At 41.7% G+C, this 22,284-nt stretch overlaps 2 protein-coding genes across 3 annotated transcripts; one reads left to right on the top strand and one right to left on the bottom strand.

Moving 5' to 3' along the window:
- Nucleotides 1-1,146: 1,146 nt before the first annotated feature.
- mettl14 (methyltransferase 14, N6-adenosine-methyltransferase subunit) lies at nucleotides 1,147-5,146 on the bottom strand. The gene is made up of 11 exons (XM_061275232.1): nucleotides 4,945-5,146; nucleotides 4,510-4,592; nucleotides 4,294-4,381; nucleotides 3,933-4,010; nucleotides 3,776-3,863; nucleotides 3,609-3,699; nucleotides 3,203-3,344; nucleotides 2,807-2,899; nucleotides 2,525-2,641; nucleotides 2,247-2,457; nucleotides 1,147-2,170 (listed from the first exon to the last, which is right to left on the bottom strand). The coding sequence occupies exons 1-11, from the start codon at nucleotides 5,008-5,010 to the stop codon at nucleotides 1,863-1,865; spliced, it is 1,365 nt and encodes a 454-aa protein (XP_061131216.1). The 5' UTR covers nucleotides 5,011-5,146; the 3' UTR covers nucleotides 1,147-1,862.
- A 1,543-nt stretch (nucleotides 5,147-6,689) lies between these two features.
- prss12 (serine protease 12) lies at nucleotides 6,690-22,015 on the top strand. Of its 2 annotated transcripts, XM_061275284.1 has the most exons (13): nucleotides 6,690-7,111; nucleotides 7,998-8,136; nucleotides 9,018-9,190; nucleotides 9,269-9,419; nucleotides 9,524-9,702; nucleotides 10,133-10,274; nucleotides 10,354-10,574; nucleotides 12,661-12,802; nucleotides 14,451-14,656; nucleotides 15,550-15,628; nucleotides 16,209-16,331; nucleotides 18,200-18,495; nucleotides 20,386-22,015. In XM_061275284.1, the coding sequence occupies exons 1-13, from the start codon at nucleotides 6,796-6,798 to the stop codon at nucleotides 20,715-20,717; spliced, it is 2,499 nt and encodes an 832-aa protein (XP_061131268.1). In that variant the 5' UTR covers nucleotides 6,690-6,795; the 3' UTR covers nucleotides 20,718-22,015. The 2 variants fall into 2 exon arrangements, with proteins under 2 accessions (XP_061131268.1, XP_061131270.1); XM_061275286.1 differs by lacking the exon at nucleotides 7,998-8,136 and having other exon boundaries at nucleotides 6,970-7,111.
- Nucleotides 22,016-22,284: the final 269 nt, after the last annotated feature.

The raw sequence follows: 22,284 nt of genomic DNA, 5'->3' as shown, positions 1-22,284 counted from the left end.
TGGTCTGATACCAGCTAGGATGAGCTCCAGCTTCCCATGGCCAGGATAAGGAAAACAGAGCTTCATGAAATGTTTATGTTTATTCTGATTTAAGACTCAGTTTGACACCTGTGATTTAGAGTCACAATAGACCAGAAACTTACGTCCCTCTAATTTTTCTACCTGAACATAAATCTTGTCTATTAAAATCATTGTCGAATCTTTCTCTTCCGTGTCCCAATGTGCGATGAAACATGCTCCCGTCAAGCCTCATGTGAATGTCTGGAGCTTCAGACAATGACAGGCATATCTCAAGTGTGCGGGGTGTGCTCTAATTAAACATGGGGGATTGTTAATGAAGGCTATAATAAAAGCCACATTGGCTCGGCTTTCGAGTGTATTTTTTTTTCCAGACCAGCTATTCATATGTGTAATACAAGTGAGCTTTTAGACTCAAAAGGCTTTCTGCACATCTGCTCCATTGTCACCAAAAAGGAGCGAGCAGTGGTTTATTCCAAGCCATGTTTATTCTCCAGGGGTCAATAAAGTGCTCTGTCAAATGTGATTACACATTTAATTAGAAGCAATTTGTTTTGGAGTTGTGCGTACAACATTGCGCCAGAAAAATTAACAAGCAAACACAAATGTCACTTTTCCCATTAACTGTAATTAGGTGGGTTGTATTCTACTTCACAAGCAGAATTTTATGTGACATAAAATTGGGTGTAGACTCCTTGTGAAGAAGTCACAGGTTGGATTCTGGTGTTCCGCAAGGTTCCATTTTGGGTCCAATACATTTTAATCTATGGATGGCAGGGTTGTGTGTGTTCAGATTTAAGATGATGACATCCAATTTAAGATTTGCACTTTTTCTAAAGACCACAACCCAACTGAGATTATATTTTGACATTATTTCTAAATAAAGTCCTGGATATTCCTTTCTTTAGCTCAATCAAGGCAGCATAATATATGACATATGCACCTCCATATTGTCCATATTTTAAATACTCTAAAAACAAACCCAATAGCTTTGCGAAGTGGACATTTGGTGGTATAAAACATTACCCGTGAGTCGTGACGGTTTTGATCACCTGAGCATTTTAACACTGGCATACTGTATCATATACGTTCTACTGATTTTATCAAATGATTAAGGAATGCAAATGGTCGAACTGTAGAAGGGTTTATTTTTGACATGAGAATAAAATTATACAGTACTAAAATGTGATAACTGTCAGGTTCTTTGAGTTTTTTTTCCACGGATTTCAATTTTAGATTTAAAATGGCTTTAGGATTTGAACACAATCTTGCCAGCACAATGCGTCATTGTGAGACGGATTTTAAAGAATCCAAAATTATTCTAATAGCTATTTATCATCTTAATGGCTTAACTACCCTAGTCATTACTAATTGTCATTGTGTTTAAATGAGAAAAAAAAAATCATTAAAAAAAACTGTAAAAACTTGTAAAAAAAACAAACCTAGCAGTCCAATTAACAGGAAGCCGCAAAGGTTAAAACAAAGCAACTGGACTCTTTTTTTTTTTTTTTTTTTAAACATTCAAATATTGCAAAAGTAATTATGCTCTTAGGCTACTGATATGTTGAATGAATACTTGACAGAACATTGCTGTCTGTCCAGTGTATTCAGACAATATTTCAGGTTGGACGATTCTCAAATTTCAGTGACACATTGCTGGAGGCCAAACACTTCAATGGAGTTGTTGGTCAGGAAGGCAGACATGCAGCTTGCGTATGAGAGCACATTAGATAGTGCTGGTGGTTCTATGGTGGCCCGCGGGTGGCAATCATAGACGCCCGATCGGCAGCAACTTGCGTACGGTCAAGTCAAAGAGCGCCTTGAATTAGCGCCAGGAGATTACACTAGCGTGGGGGAAACCCCCTGTGTATTCCTCCCCGGCCACGGAAACCCCCCCTGTCTCCGCGAAAGTTCGGTCTGTTCCTTTCCCGACCTCTCTCGCCACCTCTCCCAACGTTCGGACCAGCGCGGCCCCCTCTGGCTGCTCCACCTCCCCGGTCGGACTTCATCTTTGAAGGCGGCGATTTGGGCCGCAGTCGCTCTATTTCTTCGGTGCAGCCGGAGAGGTGGGATTCGGGCAAAGCGAAATGTGCGGCGTAACTCTCTGGGTTGAAGTTACTGTTGGTAAGAGTGGGTCCCACTGTCAGCCAGCCTGTAGGGGGAAACATCAGCCAGTTACCAACCCAGTGGACCAAGCGGAGAAAAAAAAAAACAAACTTGTGTCACACCAGGCCTGATGGTAGAGTCTCGTCCAAAAAGGTGCAACCTTCTGCGGCCCAAACAGAAGTGCTCAATTATATGAAAGATCTCGACGGGCTTCTCGACGTTCCCCATCTCTGGTTCCTCCGTGATGATCAAGTCGATGTCCACGTTGGCATGAATGAATTCCCCGTCTGTGCTTCTCCGCACTGTTCCTTTGATTCCCATCAGGCAGTGTTCCTGGAAAGGAGCCATGATAAACATCCTAACAGAACAGAAAATAGATACTACTATTAAGGTGCTGTACCTTTGTCCTCTGAAATACTGCTTTTGGGTCCAGTGTCTTTGTCTTGCCTGGGTTATTCTTGTTTGTCTTGATCCAGCAGATGTCTTCACAGCGCCTGAAGCCCCATTTCCTTAAACACTATTGTGTTGAGGGTGCACATGATGTCCAAGGTCAATTTTCACGACTCTATACAAAACCAGCCAAACACTTGTGTTTGGATGCTCAAAAGGCATCGACGGGGGTAGAATGTGTCACAGGTCAGTGTCAGACCATCTTAGATGCCAAAGTGAGGGATGGAGTTACCATTCTGCCCAAGTCCAGACCTTCACCTGAGCCGCACCAGAGGAAGACGAAGGACCGAAGTGCAGAGATCTCTTCAATTTCCAGCTTCATGATCTAGAAGCCACAGGACAGGAAACATGAATAATCCTTCACTCCATCCATTTCCTCGAACACTTGTCATTAGGATTGCGGTTGAGTTACCATGTGAACGATCAGAAATAATATATAAAGTGGACCATACTGGACCATTTAGCAAGACGAGTATTTAGATGAGCGCATGTTGCCCTCTGCTGGATAAGTACGGTAATTGGGAAAGAAATACAAAATGTAAAATTTGCACCGCTCCACTATTCCAGTGCAGCTGCTCGCATTCTAACAATTCTGCTAAAACGACATCAAGCTAGTCAGCAAACGCACATCATCCCAAGTCCAGAAGCGCTCTGTGTGGCTGATGCCTGACTCTCTGTAATATTCTTCTAGAGGAGGCTCAAGTAGGATGACATCAAACTCGCTTTTTAAATCCTGCAGGTCAAAGTGTTCCAGGTCGGCCTGCAGGTACCTGGTGACAACACGCACACACATATACACACACACACACACACATGGAACACACAGTTCTATGTCAAGGTTGAAGTCAAGCACGCTTTTCGTGACGCTACTTGACAAATTTGTCATTTCAAAACACACTTCAACGTAAAGTGAATCGGAAATTGAGATTTGTGAAGTGTATTGATTTTTGTTTGACTTTTGAGCCATATTTCTACATTATATTCAGAATTAAAAGGAATGTAAAAATGTAGTCAAATCTGGTCGCTTAGCGTACATCGGAGGGGTGTTGGTAGTGGAGATGAGTTCGTCCTTCAGTCTAATCAGCTCTCGTAGTTTGGGGTACTCCTCAAATCGATCAGCCAAGCCTGGTACCCGTCCAAAAACAGACAGGTTCAAGGCATGTCTATTCACAAAACACTCACTCGAGCAAAATGCACTCACCGACATCGCGAATGAAATTCTGCGGCCTGTGGCCTGTGTCGACAAAGTGCTGACAGTAATCATTGTGAGGGTTCAAACTCTGTGTACCCTGAAAGTAACACGAGTATAACTTCAGGACAATTGATAGAGTTTATTCAAAAGACAGTTATTTTCCTACCTTAAGGAATGTACTTGAGTCCTTGTAGACTTCCTCATATGGGTTGCCTTCCTCGGGCGGCAGAACCTCTACCTCATCCTGACACACAGAAACAGAAGAATTTGTTGGTATTTGTTTCAGAACAACAATGCAACACAGGCTCATCAATGGAAGAAAAAATAAATCCCAATCAGCGCAAGCATATCACTCACAAGCAACTATGCAAATAGATGGAAATTATCTTTGTTAAAGCTTATGCAATCATCTCTTCGTGTCTTGTGGGTCTTTCTTTATCTACTTGCTTACAATAACAAACATCATCAGTCTAATAAAAATGATTTGATGAATTTATCTCATACTTCAAGGCTATGCTGACACTCACTTTTTGTTCCTCCACATCTTCCTCAGTATCATCACCCTCTGTCACAGTCTTCTTCTTGGAGGTAGGAGCGGAATCATCTAATGACGCCCTGCAGCACACAACAGCAACATTAACGTAAACAAAAAAAGAAACCGGTACTGGCCTAAAAGTAGAACTTTTTTTGAGCGTTAATAAAGTCCAGACGTGCAGTACCCAAGTGGATTTACACTTTCTTACCTTTCTCTTGTCTCTTCTATTTCTTTAAGTTCCTCTTTACTGTTAAGCACAGCGCCAATGCTATCTGCACTCTCAGCTCCCAACTGTAGACAAAGTGATTGTAATCAATTGTAATCATTTTAGCATGAGCGTATTAAAACACAATTGTAAATTATGAAACGATTCAATTCAGTGCAGTTATTCATTTCGATTGACGAGAACTACGCGCACCTTTTGCATCCATACAGTCTAGCTTGCATGTTGCAAGCGTTATAACCACGCAACCATATGCGAGACAATTTCAATGTTCTCAATTGTATTATAGTACCAATTATATTGCAATTATAATGCACTGCCATAAGAACATTGCAAATAATTTTAGCACTTCATTTAGCTCCTAGTCTGTATTGTTATTAGGTTAGCTACTGTTGTGCAATGCTGCAGAAGCTTACTTGCCTGTTGGGCTAAAAGCTGCCGCCTAAGTTTTTGTCGCTCGCGGATTTCCTGCAATCGACTATTCATTTCGTCAGTTTCTTAGTTTTCTAACCTGAGCCACATTTAATTCATTGGATTGTTTATAGAAGTAGGTTGCTACCAAGCAAGCAAACATTCAGCTAATGTTTGCTCCGCGCGTTGGAATACTGTGGAAGTGCTCGTTCTACTCACCGGCGCGTCTAGTTGAAATAGAGGGGCGGTGGGTTTGTTGTTTTTAAGTACCGCAAAAACACGGTGTTCGTTTCTATTTGAATTTCTATAGATTAATAGATTAATTTATTGTCTTTATGTAACACGTGTTGTTCATGTGCTAATACCAACAAAACTGTATTCACAACAGAGAAGTATCAAATGAAGACACCGCCCATCCGAGTATATTTCAGCACAGCTTGTACTTAAAATAAGCACTCACATGTAGACATCTTCTCATTGGGCGTCGATATTATGACGTACACTGCCGGCTTTTCTCCTCCAATGAAAAAACACGCGTCTCTGTAAATCATAAGTGTACAGAGCTGCATACTGTCCACTCAATGAAAATATTCTGCCGCTTTTGACCGTGCAGTCAACCTTACAGTAAACAACAGATGTTATGTTACATGTTATCAAGATGCTACAGGCCTACACTAGGCGAAGTAACATTCTGAAATAAGATAGGCATGTAAGAAAACTCCATTCAAATACCCCTCCCCAATAAACGTAGTAAATGTAGTCAATGTACCTTATTTTTAATCCTCCAGAAACTTCAGTTCAGACAGGGCCAGGATTCCTTATCATTGTCAACAGCGTGTTTTTTCTTTTTGCTTTTCTACTACATTACTTATCCGACTATCATAAATTGTTTCACCGTTGGCCATTATGGTAGTTCAAAACGCTATTAATTAATTAATTAATTAATTCATTCATTCATTCATTCATTTATTTATCTATTTGTGCGTGCGTGTGCGCGCGCGTGCGTGCGTGCGTGCGTGCGTCCGTCCGTGCGAGCGTGCGTGCGTGCGTGCGTGCGTATGTATGTATGTATGTATGTATGTATGTATGTATGTATGTATGTATGTATGTATGTATGTATGTATGTATGTATGTATGTATGTATGTATGTATGTATGTATGTATGTATGTATGTATGTATGTATGTATGTATGTATGTATGTATGTATGTATGTATGTATGTATTCATCTATTCACACCTAATACTAACATTTCAAATTGTTTTAAGGAATCATGAACGTCATGTCTTCTGGGAAGAAGAGGTAAAGACCCACCCGACCCCAAATTCACTGGAATTGGGGTTTGTATTTTCTATTCACAATAGCAACCATTTTGCAATTTGCATGTAATTGTGATATCTGATTCTTGTTTGTACATGCAGGTGTCTCAGTTTTATAAGTGCTTTAAGTTGTGCAATTGTGATATTCAATACTTGTTTGTACATGCAGGTGTCTTCGTTTTATAGTCGCTCTAACATGTGAGCATGCAAACATGGAACAAGAAAAGGATTTGGGGTCCCTGTGAAAAAAATATCAAGTGAAATTAGTAATTTAATAAATGGCTCTCAGTGCTTTTGCGGACTTGGCAAATGTTTGAAGGCATGCACCATTTGCTTTATCATTTGTGTACACTGTCTTCTTCCCACGCATGTATAGCACTGTAATGCAGCTTCATTGATCTGCTCCCACCCCACCACCCTACGCTCCCTCCCGTCCCACGCCATGCAGGGTGATGCGTCTGGCTGGGAAGCAATTGGTTCTCCTCAGCTGATGCTATTCCCGCCTGTGCAAAGCTCCGGGATTCAAGCGTCAGATCCCCGGCATGACGGCGGTGTTCCTCGCCCTCACGACCGCGCTCCTGTGGCCGAGCGACGGCCACTCGTCACTTATTCAGCCGTTCGGCGACTGCGCCCAGAGCCGTGGCTCAGGCGCCTTGTACCGGGGCGCGATAGACGTCACCGAGTCCGGCGCACGGTGTATGAACTGGAGTGAGGTGGGCGGCTTCACGGAGCGTCACCCGGGCAAAGGCGTCGGGGAGCACAATCAGTGCCGGAATCCCGACGGCAGAATCCGAGCCTGGTGCTTCTTCCGGAACCAGAGAGGGAGAGTCGATTGGGGTTACTGCGACTGTAAACAAGGTACACGCGCATGCATCCTGCCTGGAGCCACATCACATGCACAGAACAGTATCTCCATATATTCATCGGCTTTTATGTCATGTTGATGCGCTATTACAATTACATTTTCGAAATTGTCTAACATTATTATTATTAATTTTATTATTATTATTTTTAAAGGAATAGACCTTTGTCACATTGCAATAACGTTTATTGTCCAGGGCATAAACCAATCACTTCCAAATCTAAATGTCGGCCTACTTTTTGACACAATGGGTCCGCAGAATATAATTAAACAATATTGATTTTAAAGAGTGAATCCAGAATTGTTGGTTTTGTCATACAATGCTGCGTTGATGATTCCTTTCCAATTAATTTCAATCCATGCACTCACTGAGTAACTTTTAAGCAGCAAAAAAATGTTGCTGTTGCTTCTTGTTTGGGTCTTTTATAACTTCACCATGTTTGTAGCAGTCTTGTAATTATTAAGTGTATTTGGACTATCGACACAAATTAGCTATCTAGTATATCTGCTGTGCTCACGCTTTGATAACTTCATTGTTAGTGCACATTAATCAGGTCAACCTTTTGTCATGGCGTGCGATGCACATACCAATATCGACTTTATTGTGTAATATTTTTTCCGAAACGTACTATTTGGAATCAGAGCGTATAGAGCGTTCTGTTGAGTCAAAATTCCATGCGGATGTTTTACCATGTTTCCTACTTAAAAAGCACATTTTCTGTCTTTGAATCTTTTCATGGAGTGTTAAGAATGTGGTTAAACCCATTGTTGAATGATATTGTTGAGTGAACTCTCGTTATATGCATAAACTCATCTGTTTTGCATCATTTTGATGTTAAAGCCTTGCTTTTACACGAGGCGTCCCCTGCTCTGCATGCCAAGGTTCAGTGCGTTTGCAAGGAGGCCGCTCCAAATTGGATGGCAGGGTGGAGGTCTACCTGGGCGGAGTGTGGGGGTCCGTGTGCAGCGACGGCTGGCGAGATGAAGACGCTGCAGTTGTGTGCAGGCAGCTGGGCAAGGGGTGAGCGTGCACATATGCATTCACATGATTTCTCTGTCCCACCATTTTTTATTTCACACAAAAAAAACTTGGTTTGAGACATGTAGTTGTGTTCTGTGTAACTATTTCCTGCATCGCCCACATATTCGATGCAGATGCACCATAAAACTTCACAATGCTTTACTGTCTTCGACTATCTGACAGATGAAGAGTGCATCATTGGAAATTGTTGGGAAGGTTTATGGCCCTTGCACATCAGTTTTCTTTTTGCCTTTTTTTTCTTTTTGTCAGTGACCTTTGCATTCCAAACCTCCATTCCTTGGAGGTATTGAAATACATTTAGCGCTCCCATTATTTACCTTGTTACCACCACTCATGCTATACTCACTCTCTCGCTGTCATCCACGCCTTAGTGGTACTTGCCTAACTTACAAATTACATTTTCTTTCACCTCTAAATAAATCATCACAGGATTTAAATTGTGTAACCTCTAAAAAAAAAAAAAAAAAAAGGTCACAAACACATATGGTGTCATGACTTAGGAGACCACGTTGCACACTTCCATCTGTTGACACTAAAACCAGCCCTGGCATGCATGCTTGCATTTTCATGCAAGAGGGAAAGCAGAGAGCGCAAATGTCAGCCATATGTCTGGCAGCATGGTCGCTGATGGGCGTCACGTGGACAGTTATTGGACACTGCAGGGTGCAAAAGCGCTTACAGTATATTTGCTCAGGAATAGTGGACCATGAATTTGCACATGGCTGAAGGGCATTGCAAGCAGCTTGAAGCCATTTTGTAGTTAAGTAAAAACTGTCAGCCTGTTTTTTTCGATAACATCTTTTAATCTATAAGCATTAATGTTTGATAGCCTGGATTACTATTCTGATTACCTCTTCCAGCCTCTCAGGTCGGTCTCATGCTCTCCCCCTGTCTCGTCCGAGCATGGCTAAGTTCCACTGGCAGGCTGTCCGCTGCCAGGGAGATGAATCTGATCTGCTTCAGTGTCCCAAATCCATGTGGAATGGAGGCGAGTGCTCCATGACTGCAGCCGTGACCTGCTCGAAGCAGCACGGTAGGTCGTACTCTTGAATCATTGAGAAACTTTGGATGGATTGGTGCACAAAGGTGCTGAGTTGTACGTTTTCATCAGATGCAGTGATGCTGCCTATACGGCTGGTAGGGGGCCGGTCGATGTCTGAAGGGACAGTTGAGGTGTTCCATGCAGGCCAGTGGGGCTCCATATGTGATGACCAATGGGATGACAGTGATGCAGAGGTTGTATGTCGACAGTTGGGGCTGAGGTAAAGACACAAGCTTTTAAAGTCCCATGCTAGTCATCAACCAGAAGACAGAAAGTCGAGTATGTTTTTCAACACTTCCTCTTCACTTTCTTTCTTCCTTTCAGTGGTGTAGCACGGGCATGGGGCCAGGCGCATTATGGAAAGAGCTCTGGCCGTGTGTGGCTGGATGAGGTGAGATGCACAGGAAATGAACTCACCGTGGAGCAGTGTCTGAAAAGTGCTTGGGGAGAACACAACTGCCTCCATTCCGAGGATGCCGGCGTCTCTTGCAGTCCTTTGACAGGTAAATGAAGCTGCCTGTATCATCAAAGCACCATCTGGTGCAGCTACGGTAGCGTGAAGCTGAAGAGTGAATGTCACAAGCTTAGCTCATGAATGTGCTTCTAGGATCACATCATTGTTTTACATAAAAAATGCATTTTTACACATGCATTCCTTATGAATTGATGTCTTTTAAATTCTCCATAGGTACAAATGTGAGTAAAAGTGGTGTTTTAGCTCTCAAGCCCAGTGGCGACCGGAGTTGCTTGCCTATTGCCCTAAGTCAGATAGAATCGGCTCCAGCCCACCAACTTCTTCACGCTCTACAAGCGCTATAATGAATAGATGGATGTTATTTTCCCCATTGGGCAATCATTTTTTTTTTGCAAGACAGTAGAGTATTTTTACCACCTAATTTCCTTACTGGCATTGTCTGACTTTGATCTCCACAGATGGTACCGTTCGGTTAGTGGGTGGGACCGTGGGCTACGAGGGACGCTTAGAGGTCTTCTACCATGGACAGTGGGGAACAGTCTGTGACGACGGCTGGACAGACTCAAACACTCAAGTAGTGTGCCGTCAACTCGGTTACAGGTACTAAATATAGTGCCCCGGACGTGTACATTATTTTAATTTCATATTGCTGCATTATGACGTTGTGTGACCTGAGCAGGTTAGGCCAAACTCTGGTTCCTGAAGGACTAGACATCACACCGGTCCCTCGCTTCGGGGTTGCGTCTGGTCCTATTCTTTTGGATGACGTGAGCTGCACAGGCAGAGAGCCCAGCCTATTGCTGTGCAAGCGGGAGGAGTGGCTCCGTCATGACTGCACACATCATGAAGATGTTAACATCGCGTGCAATGCAGAACGCCTCGGAGACGGGCTTCCGACGAGTAAGACGCAATCTTATCTGACAGTGACATTTAAACTGTCAAATATAAGGATACATATGGATTATATGCAATACATGACATACATGCATACATAGAAGGCCGCCTACTTTGCTACAACCACCAGCAGAGGTGTTTTTTATTGTATAATAAATATGACATGAAATTAGCTATGGCAAGTTGAGTTATAGCCATGCCTATTTCAATGTATGTAAAATAAAATAAATCTAAAATCCAGAGACTTCCTGCTGAACTGCCAACCCTTTTGATATCCTCTTTGCGGTCTTAGTAAACACTAAACACTATCAAGGGTTGCTATTGGGCTCCCTGGAAATTTGAGACAACCAACTGCAACTTCCAAATTCATGCTCATATGTATATGCTATAATGATTTATTGATATAGTTATGGTGGTTTTATTCTTTGTGGTTAATGCATTAACTATCGACTCTGCTTCTGATGTGTATAGCACACATTTTCCAGAACAGCCAGGCATAGGAAGCCAAAGTCTTCATTCACATCAATTTCCTCCGTCTACTACTACGTAATAGAGCCGTTTGTAAGATCTCTGTGAAACTCAATGTGGACTCAATTAAAATCTCATTTTAGAAAATCCGACATCCCCAAAGTGGTGGTTGGTGATGTCATGCCAGATTTTACAGGCTTGTCTGCTGATTAGCCTCCCCTGCAATAACAAGTGGACTGATTGTAAATGTATATTACCGGTTTGCCTAAATGTAACCCCCTTGCTTATGAACAAACACTGCATGCACGCTTTTGTAGGTCCACATATTGCCAGCTCAAATATCAAACTGTACGTCATACTCATTCGCCAAACGCCCTGTAGTGCCTCTCTTGGCAAAAAGAACTAGAAGGAAGGGTCTAGAGTGTTAGCGCCATTCATCAAGAGGATGTCAATGGCCTCTGGGTAATAATAAAAGAGCGACAGTGATGGAGGAAGCAATTTTTTTTTTTACTTTTCAATTCTGTTTCCTCTGCTACTGCTGAATGCAACATAGAGTCAACCGTATGTGATAAGTCTGTTGAACTTCCTAGCAAATAATTCATGTGAGACTTATCTTTGGTGAGAGATCACACAGTGGAGACAGAAATAGCTGTTTCACAAGCTGGGGGTTTATTGATGCAGCTTAGGTAGCTTTGGCAAGAGCCTGAAGAACATTCTTGGTAGCTAAAGAATTATATCATTACTGCAAAGCATTTGGGAGTCTCATAATGTGGATTTGTGATTGTTTATCTGTCCAACCTCCCCGCATTGCAGATTGGTTTATGTTGATTTTGGAAAGGGCAGACAATGTTGATAAGTCAGGCAGGGCTTTCAAGTTACTTTCTGTGGTTTGCTTTCTTTCCTCTCTTGTCAGAGAGCATCACGCTGAGGTCATGTTAGTGCATAGTTGTAAGATAGAGGACAAAATAACAATGAGCCTCCAACTACCACCGCCATAGACGTTTACTTGCTGAGTAACCTTAATTGGTCAGGGTCACAGTGGACTCCAGATTACCCACATGTGTGTTACAATGTGATGATGTCACCCAAGCAATCAGGGAAGAAAAACAAGGGTGGCTAAAAATGTCCAATGAAAATATTTTGTAACATCGACTGATGATCAGCCTAGGTTGTATCATACCATTGAGACAGTTGTCAGTTGTGAACCTGAATCGGATAAATAGTGTGGACAAAATCCCATAAATTGTGTTTGTTGAAGTGTCTGCTGGAACACTAAATGATGAGTATAATCGAACAGACTGGTGAAGTGCTACCTCCATGAGTGAAAATCTCTTTTTGCTACAGGCTCACCTTTTCCTCTTCATACTCTGGGATATTAAGGAACAACCTTGGAACTTGACTGGTCACAATTCCCTACCTAGTTCTACCCCTAGTCGTCATGGTAACAGCTGGCAACTGGTTCCAGAGAATGACTTGTGTTGACCTTTTCTCATTGTAGCTTTTGAATTGCTGTGGCCAGGTCAAAGATTTTTTCTAAATTGGGTTCTCGTGATTGATTGCTCATGGATGCAATCGGGGATTGACAATAAATTCAGTGTATTGTGTGCGTGTGTTTGTTATCCAGGTGTCACAGTGAGGCTGGTGGGAGGAGAAAGCCCCAGAGAAGGGCGGGTAGAGATCTATCTGTCTGGTCAATGGGGTACAGTCTGTGATGATGGATGGACTGATCGGGATGCTGAAGTTGTGTGTCGACAGATGGGATTCAGGTATGTGAACAGATGTCGGCGGCTGAAGCTGCACAACATTGTGGGTATTGATGGTAAATGAAGCTTACTTACAGTATACAATGCACTTGCAACACCATGCAATGCCCAAAGTGCTTAGAAAAGCCTCATATTCACCAACTCGCACACACATTCTGAGATCAACGGGCAGCTGATGCCCCTGTCAGGCTCACTGGGAGCAAATTAGGGTTCAGTGTCTTGCCCAAGGACAATTTGGGAGCAGAGAGTCGGCGCTTTGGTCACTGGATCCACTTTAGCCACAGTTACCACTAAAACAAAGCTAATTTGTATGCTAAAACAATTGGCACATCATCAAAATAGTTAAGAGTGATAGTTCCAGCAACAAGATTGATTTTGTGCATGCAAATGGATTCACCATAAAAAAAACTTTTTTTTTTGAGAGCTCAGACCTGACTCCAAATAAAAACCGAGATAGACATAAAGTATGCGATCTGGTGATACACTGTTTCAACTCTCGTTACTTGCCCATCAAACTAAGCTTTATCATCTTCGTCACAATTTATGATACTGGTCTTGCATTTGATCTCATTGTATAGAAAGTCCAAAGTTGGGGCAGATGAAAGTACTTTTTCCCTTTTCCAAGCCGTGAGCTGTTGCATCGCAATGTGATCGCTGTATGTTAGTCTGCTCACGCTTAAGTGAATCCAGAACATCATCTCTGCTTGCAAAATCCATCATCACATCTTAGACTTGGCCTCTGTCTCATACACATCCTTTGCTTTTCATCTCTTCATCTCACACAGTGTATCTGTTTCCACTTAACATCTCATCACACTCAAACTGAGCTTGGGTTAAACGACAATGACTAACGTCAACTGTTGCTTTCATGATAGATTATTAACATGTCCTGTCCAGTAGTGTGACTGTAATTTCTTCACTTTTAAATGGCTTAACTGTACATCATTTCATCAAAACCCAAATAAACAACCTCTTAGGGGAGCATGTTGTCGTACTAAGTGACGGGCTATCTCATCCACTCTGTCTCCTATTATCCCATCCCCCTGAGATGCTGTCCCCTTTTCCATAACAAGTAATAGTCGAGGGAGTGCTGTCATACGGACTCGGAACTGCCTTTGCTCCCCGGCGACACATGGCGTGCCGTTTTCTTCCACATACGTGTGTGTAGGTGAAAGCCACATCTGGAGAGCATAAGCATGAGAGCGCAGTGGAGCGTGTTGGAGATGTGCAACTTAGGATCATCATTCTGTCTGAAGCAGGGTGTGGTGAAAGGTCGTTAAATATACAACCCTTCCCCTGTGGTTAAACTGTTCTCTTGGGGTGAGAAAGCAAAAATGTATACAAATGATGTACAACCTCATCTTTGACCCATATTGACCCGGATGACACATAGTGGGATTATTCCGTCACAATGAGTCATATTAAAACTCAGAGGAATAGCAAGCCTAATATTGTTCTGTTCATATTCACACTGACAATGCGTACTTGGGCTTAACAAGCATGTGGCGCTCTGATAGCATCCCGACACACTACTTGATTTTGCATTCATTTATCTTAATTAACCACGTAAATGACACGTTTATGAAATTGGATGATTACAATGATGATCAATTATAACACGTAAACTCATCCTGGCATCTGATCTCTCTAGCGGGCTAGCCAAGGCTCGCGTGATGGCATACTTTGGCGAGGGTGCGGGGCCAATCCACGTGGACAACGTGAAGTGCAGCGGAGACGAGCGCTCCATCGCCGATTGCATCAAACAGGCGCCCGGCACGCACAATTGTCGTCATAGCGAGGACGCCGGAGTCATCTGTGACTACGGTCAACTCCAGACTGGTCACAAAAAGGTCAAAGGTGAGTTAGTGCCGGTCTTTTTATTTGAGTGATTTGAGAGCAATTTGAGCACCTCGTGCGGCATGTGAAACGAGTCTGCAGAGCCCCGTGCGGTGTACTGTACTGAGAAACTAATGAGCCAAGATTAATAAATCATGGTGATATTTTTAGCATGGCCCAGCTCAGTGTGTGTAAATATGTCCAGATGGCGAAATGGACCTTTCCTATGTTATTGCTTCACCCTGTCTGTCACACATGCGGACAGACTCACATTGCTGTTTGTTTCCTGCGCATTACACGAGCTGCAAACACCGTAGTAAGTCAACACCGCGTGGGGGATATTTTGCTTCCAAAAAAGGACCTCACATTTATAATATGTACCGTATTTTCCGCACTATAAGGGGCACCTAAAAACCTCAAATTTTCTCAAAAGCCGACAGTGCGCCTTATATATGGACCAATATGGATTTGTGGATGAGAACCAATTTATTAAAGTAAGTTTTAAGTGTTTATTTTGTGTGTTGCGCGATACTAACGTTTGAGCAACGTTGACTTATTGATATATTGTTATTGTTTTCACTATTTCGAGTGTTACTATATTGTGATTGCATTAACGTTTGAGCAACTTTGAGTTATTTATTCTATGCGCTTTATAATCCGGTGCGCCTTCCATATGGACAAAGTTTTAAAATGGGCCATTCATTGTAGGTGCGCTTTATAATCTGGTGCACCTTATAGTGCGGAAAGTACGGTACAATAAGTGCTCCTGGTCAGAAAAACATGAATTTCACGTATGAAAAATGTTTAATAAAACGCCGTCCAAGTCTGAATTTATGGTTTAGCAATCACAGTCATCCCAGACGGTCTCACACACGGTGATGTGTAGATAAATATCTCTCTTTTGTCTCAATCAGCTCCAGTCAATCAGATTTGCGGGCTGCGGCTCATACACACTCGGCAGCGTCGAATCATCGGAGGAGAGAACTCTTTGAGGTGAGGCCGTAATTTAATAAAATCAGATATGGGTTATGGAACACCTTTTCTAGTCAAAATATTACAATGGCAACTATTTATTTGAAGCAGAGCAAACGGATAGCATTTTTTTACGTGTCGCTAAGTACACAAGAAAGTAAGCCGAACATTCCACTGGCTTGGCCCTCATCCAGATAAACATACGGTGCTTAGATTAAACAATAAATTCCTCGAGATACTTCCTGTTTGTGTTCAATAATTACATGGAACGTTGAAGCCATTTAGTTTTATTGTTAAGAGGATTTTTGATTAATGACTACTGTAAATGATTTTTAGGAGTGACCATTTAATTTCCTTCCTCATAGTCATCAGGTTAATTTTACAGCAATAAAACTGCTCTGCAGGTCAAATTCCATTTCCATTTTGAATACCTCAAATGTGATTCCAGCCATATGAATACAAACCAATCTTTAGTTGGATCCAAACCGTGCATTCTATTTCATGATCAAATTGTTAATTATTAATTCCACACAACTGACAGAATTCTTAAATCTGGATTTGCATTTGCAGTCACGTTTTAGTGTTTACACTTGTGTCTTAGGAGCGGCTGGCCGTGGCAGTCCGCGATCCGTTTACGGGGGTCCAGAGGAGATGGGAGGCTGGTGTGTGGTGCGACTCTAATTGACACCTGCTGGGTCCTCACATCAGCACACTGCTTCAAGAAGTAAGATGTATTTATTTTCATGCACACGCATTAGCATGTAAACATGAAAACAATAAGCGCTAACAAGGTGGTACATTTAAATTTTGGTTAAACTGGGAATCATAGATAATTTGCATACGCATATTAGGGAGTTCATAAGCGAGGGTTCTGTCGAGTTCCTAGTAAACCTTCTATCTTGGGGATTTATGTTTTTCCACATAAACACTGAGTCGTGGGAGTTTGGCTTACACATGGATTTTCCCCAAACGGTGAGGAAACTCAAGAATACATTTTCTGAAACTGACCACAGGACAATTTTTATGTCCAAATGTGAATCAAGATGGACGTCGATTTGGAAGTCCCATAGTGAAGTGATCAGCTGCGGTTTGGTGCTCACCGTAACAGAGACGTATAGTTAATCTGTAAACTTCACTAATGCACACAGCAGAGAAGGCAGCAGGGAGCAAAAGTGGTGGAGTGTGACAGAAGAACAAATACAGCCTGCATTTAATTTTATACTCAAAGCTGACCCCATTGCAGACCCCACACCGATAAATCCAACTTTTCCACATTTTGGAGAGGAAGAAGTAACTCAGTATATCCTTCCTTTTACCTTTTCATGAACCTTTGTCAGGGTCTCTTCACTACTGCAGGTTGGAAAAAAAAGTGGTTATAAAAGACACCCAACCACTTTCAGATTATTTTCAGGAAGAAAATAGACTGAAACACAAACTCTGTGATGAATCTTAAAACACAGGAAAAATCAATTTGAAATAGTGTCTCGGAAGTTGTTTGAAAGTTAAATAAAGTAATCATCCTCGTTACAGAATGCACTACTTTATGTGAAACAAAGTGAAATTGGAAGAAATTTTGAATTAGCCTATAAAATATAATTTAAACCATGACGACTACTTTATGGATTTTTCTTCAAAACGTACAATACAAATTTTTAATAGAAATAAGTGTTTAGATATGCCATTTAGTAAAATGATGGCATTAATCATCTAACAGCTTTAACTAACTAACTAACTAACTAACTAACTAACTAACTAACTAACTAACTAACTAACTAACTAGCCAGCCAACCAACCAACCAACCAACCAATTAACTAACACAACATTTATATTTAAATGTATGTTTATATTTATATTTATATGATAAAGGTAGCTAAAACAAAATGTCAATACAACTGAAAATTAAATACATTTTCAATAAACAAAGCAGAAACAGTTTGGACTTTAAAGTCAGGGCTGTGGAGATAGTGGTTGACTGATCTCATCTTTTCTTTGCACACATGACTTTTTTTTAGTATCAGTTTACAGTTTGCATGTCGTGTCATGTATTACTGTAGACCACTGGTGCATCTCTGAAAAGACGACCTGATATCATTTGGCCTCCTTACAGCGAGCAGATTATCTCTATTTATATTTTGCGAGCGTACAGCTCAGGGCCTGCCAACTGTAACTAAACTCCTGACCATTTTAAACATGGAAAGGTAACTTGGGTGGCATGATTACTTGTCAGTTAATACCAAACACATTAACAGATGGAGAGAGAGCATGTGTGTGTTTATATATGTTTATACGTATGTTTTTGTATTTAGCTGGCCGACCATTTTGTTTGGTTTGTGATATTTTCTGACTCTGCCCTAATAAGGTCACATTTTCTTCTGATACTCTTTCCTTCGTTTCTGTTGGCCTCAAGATAACCAACTTTATCACCTCAAAGAGGTTTTTTGAAACACCCAAACATGTCAACAAGTGACGAGAAACACTCCATCATGTGCCCTTGTGAGCAGATCGAATCATAAACGTGCTGACAGGATGAAAGATTTACTGTTATCGCTCAAATATTTTCTTCTAATCTTATCCTTCTCTTACGTGCACAGGTACGGAAACAGCACCAAGCAGTACAAAGTCAGAGTGGGTGACTATCACTCCCTCGTCCCCGAGGAGCACGAGGAGGAGTACGGTGTGGATCAGATTGTCCCGCATCCGAGTTACCGCTCCCACAGCAACGATTATGACCTGGCCTTGGTTCGGCTGTCACCGGGGGCCGTGGGCCACACACCGGGAGAGTGCGTGTCATTCAGCCGTCACGTCCTTCCCGCCTGTTTGCCCCTGAGGAAGGAGAGAGTGCTCAAACAAGCCAGCAACTGTCACATCACCGGCTGGGGTGATACAGGTGATCTTGCGTGTGTGTGGTGGTGGTGAAAGACGAGTGGCTCTTAGCTGAAAAACAAGCTGGGGAAACTGTCGGAGATGACAGTCTGGAGTCCCTGTGAATTGTCTAGTAGAGGCTGATATCCAAAATCAATAGGTGTCTTGCTCTGTTGTTGAACAAGACTCTCTGAAAATATAGCGATTACAATTAGAATGTTCAATTGACATGAAAAAAATTGTACGTGAACCTGCAAAGATATTTAAGAGTGTCACAAAAAAACAGAAGTATAAACTTAAATCTTTTAAGAAGCACTGTGAGTGCAGCACTTTACGGATTCCATGGAAAAAAATATATATATTATTCAAAATATTCTGCAGTGTTCAATCATAGATCACTCTATGTGACACCTCAAAGTCTAATAGGGATGGAGTTTTTCCATTCCAGTGCATTGGCAGATTATTATAAATTATTATTTGAAATTGATAAGATTCTTGACTGCCAACAGTATTCCCAAATAGTCGTACAAACACAGACCGCAGTCCAAACCACTGAAGAGCGCCATCATTTAAAAAAAGTCTTGCCACGGCTGTCCTTTTTTTTTTTTTTTACAATTTTTTGTGGTTAGAAGGAAAGAAATATACACACTTATATCACAAGGAGTGTGTTGAACAGTGGTAAACTCTGTCAGCATGTAGTATTGTTACCATATGAAAGTCATTATACATCAAATCTACCATCAGTCATGCTCACCTGAGAATTGCATTAGTTGCTGCCGATGCAAAAAAACTACCGGTGTATTTTGTATTATAAAATCCATGACTGGCAGACTCATACATACTAAGGGAGGTGGGAGGAGGGTATAAAGGTATTTTATCTCAAGAGCAGTGACAACACTAACTATTTAAAGAGTCTAATGTACTGAAGGGTGGCGGCTGTTTGACTTTACAGCAAGGTGTTTGGTTTGTGTGCTTGGTTTTGGCACCTTCATATCATTCACACAGACCGTACACGCGCACGCATTTCACACATACGTAGGAGGCAAACAAGTCATGGAAAGAGTTTCTGAGCTATGCAGAAATTGTTGCTGTTCCTGACCCTTTTATTTATTTAACCTACTTGAATTGCCCCTCCAAATAATCTTATCAATTTTCAATGCTGTTTGAGTTCAAGTTTGTTGTGATTCAGTGGTCAAATTAGTTTCTTTTTAGTCCAGAGAGGTTTTCTAATGAAAACCTTCATGGATTCTTTATAGGTGTATAATAATATTTTTTAAATATGTTCTTTTTATAATAGAAGCTGTCCTGTCAAAACAATGATTATCATCTGAATCCTTTGGGATGAAATTGGGATTAAACATCAAGTTTGGTTTATTTATACATGCTCAATTTTTCATACCATTTTTCTCATTAGGTTGTGGGTGAGCTCCTTTGAGTGAATTAGAATATTTAAGATAACGCGCATGTTTTTTGGAAAGCAAAAGGACCCAGTAAAAAACAGGAAAGTTGAGATTCAAACAGAACGCCCCGACTGAGGCAAATGTAGTGCCGTGGCAGCAATATTTGAACTGCACCTCTGTCTGCTGTGACATACTTTAGGATCTTGGCTTCATGCTGACATTTTCAGCATACTTTTATTTGATATATTTGCTTTGCTACCCTGTAAAATGTATTTATGGAGCTGTGATTAAAAAGTAACGTCAGTCGGTGCAGAAGGCAGTATTCTATTTCCATTAGTTAACTTTTGCAGACTATTTTGTGACGTTAATCTTGTTCAAGCAAGCGTTATTTTTTTATTTCATTTCCCCCCCTCTCCAGTTAAGTGCGTCTATGGCGAGATGTGTAATACTGATTTTGAGGTATTTTAAGAGCACAAATAAAGCGTCTTAAGGCCTACTTTTGAACTTCTCCCCAGGCCGCTCATACTCCAAGACCCTCCAGCAGGCGCCGCTCTCCCTCCTTCCTCGCCGCCAATGCCAGCAGTATTTCCACGGGGCTTTCACCAGCCGCATGCTGTGTGCCGGCAGTGTCCAGCAAGAGAGACGTGTGGACAGTTGCCGCGGCGACAGCGGAGGGCCTCTGGTGTGTGAGCGTCCGGGAGGAGGCTGGGTGGTTTACGGGGTCACGTCGTGGGGTCACGCTTGTCGGACGCAGCAGTCGCCCGGGGTCTACACCAAAGTGTCCGCCTTCAGCTCATGGATACACAAGGTGATGACACATAATGAGGGGAAACAAAGAAGCCAATAGTTAATTCACTCCGGCTGGTGAGATGAATGAGGGTCACATGACCCCCCCCCCCAAAAAAAGGACATGTCAGTTTTTTTTGCTCCACAAAAGCATGTCTTCATCATAAGCACTTATTCACACAGGCCGCAAAATACAATTCTGTGTCAAAAATGTATTTTTAATGTTCTGTATTTTGTCATTAAGTTGTATTCTAACAAGATTTTGTGATGTCTATTAATGTTTAACGGGACCACAGGTACTAAAGCATGCATGCGTGAACTGATTGCACAAGTTTCTGCAGATTTGCACTCAATCGTCTGCGCTTTTTGTGCTCGCTTGTCTGACCAAGGGAACCGGCTCATTTCATTTGTTGGTCATTTTAAAATTGCTGTCACATTTTTCAGGGCATCATAACCTATCAGTGTTTGTCTTAAACAGGATCAAACATGACTAAAAATCAAAGCACATATTAGTATTTTTACCTGTATTATAATTTTTACATATTGACTTCCTGGTAGTGCTGGAAGAAGTCATTCACAATGGGACAATCTGATACACTTGAAAAAGTATGAATGCTGGCTCCTTATTTTGATGAATGATTTAATTTCAATGTATTGTACTGTGTATTAATAAATTTAGTTTTTGTTAAAAAAAACTTACCTGTTTGCTAGTTTACATTTAGGCCAAACCATCGTGCAACACTTAAGCGCTGGTGGCGTTGTGCCACCAAGGAATTATATTGGTGGACAAGCTTAATCTAGTTTAGCCATGTCACAAATGAGTGGAGCAAGCGCAACCAAATGCAGGGAACAGATTCTGCCCGTGAGCCTCCACACAAGACCAGGGGGAAAATGAAAGAGCAGCACAGGCCCACAAAGAACAGACGGAGACAACACTAAAGACCGACGGGGAGAAACACACGATTTAAATACATCAGATAACAAGAGGGAGCAGGTGACAGATATTACAACAATGAAGGGGTGTGGCTGAGGGAAGCTCTTTCTGCTTCTTGCTGCAAAATACATAAACAGATGATATATGACACCCCCCCCCCCCACACACACACACACACATGTACACACACATTGTCTCAGTCCGTCTTTCCTTCTCTCTATGTCATTGCTATGTGGCACCTTGTGTACAGGAATAGGTGCCATTTTCACATTCCCCATTTAGTCGAACATGGTAACACATTTAAAAATGGGAGTGAGCGTGACGACGACAAGCTGACAGTTGCCCTGTGTGGCTCTATGACCTCTTTTGCAAATGTGGAATTCTGTGATAATGTCCTCAATAAAAATCAATCTCTGTTGTGACAATCATTTTCAGTGTTGCACAAGAGCGCCCCCATCTGGTTATCTACACTGTTGTGGGTACTGATTGACCCAAGGGTCACTGGTTTGATGCACAATTGTGAAATAATTGTGCCATCACTGCTGAGCTTTTGATAAGCTATTTTTAGATAAGACCTGCAGGATATTCATGTGATCCTCACGGCAACCTGGTGGCTGTGGAGTATATAAACGTTTTTTGTCAATTTCTTTTTAATAATATTAGTATTCTGTGATTGTAGATTTCCTTTTTTTTT

This window comes from Syngnathus typhle, linkage group LG3 (genome assembly GCF_033458585.1).
Source record: "Syngnathus typhle isolate RoL2023-S1 ecotype Sweden linkage group LG3, RoL_Styp_1.0, whole genome shotgun sequence".
In the NCBI taxonomy this organism is placed as follows: Eukaryota; Metazoa; Chordata; class Actinopteri; order Syngnathiformes; family Syngnathidae; genus Syngnathus; species Syngnathus typhle.
The sequence above is the reverse complement of the archived record's forward strand: the minus strand, read 5'-3'. Positions and strand labels throughout refer to the sequence as shown.

What these genes read in the sequence shown, in the direction of transcription:
- mettl14 (XM_061275232.1), bottom strand. Translation starts at nt 5,010, where the DNA reads ATGAATAGTCGATTGCAGGAAATCCGCGAGCGACAAAAACTTAGGCGG. An exon ending in GAATTTCATTCGCGATGTCG is followed by an intron (nt 3,700 to 3,775) that starts GTGAGTGCATTT and finishes GACGGGTACCAG; the next exon opens with GCTTGGCTGATCGATTTGAG. An exon ending in CAGTATTTCAGAGGACAAAG is followed by an intron (nt 2,458 to 2,524) that starts GTACAGCACCTT and finishes GCTCCTTTCCAG; the next exon opens with GAACACTGCCTGATGGGAAT.
- prss12 (XM_061275284.1), top strand. Translation starts at nt 6,796, where the DNA reads ATGACGGCGGTGTTCCTCGCCCTCACGACCGCGCTCCTGTGGCCGAGC. An exon ending in GACCTGCTCGAAGCAGCACG is followed by an intron (nt 9,191 to 9,268) that starts GTAGGTCGTACT and finishes CGTTTTCATCAG; the next exon opens with ATGCAGTGATGCTGCCTATA. An exon ending in TGGTCACAAAAAGGTCAAAG is followed by an intron (nt 14,657 to 15,549) that starts GTGAGTTAGTGC and finishes TGTCTCAATCAG; the next exon opens with CTCCAGTCAATCAGATTTGC.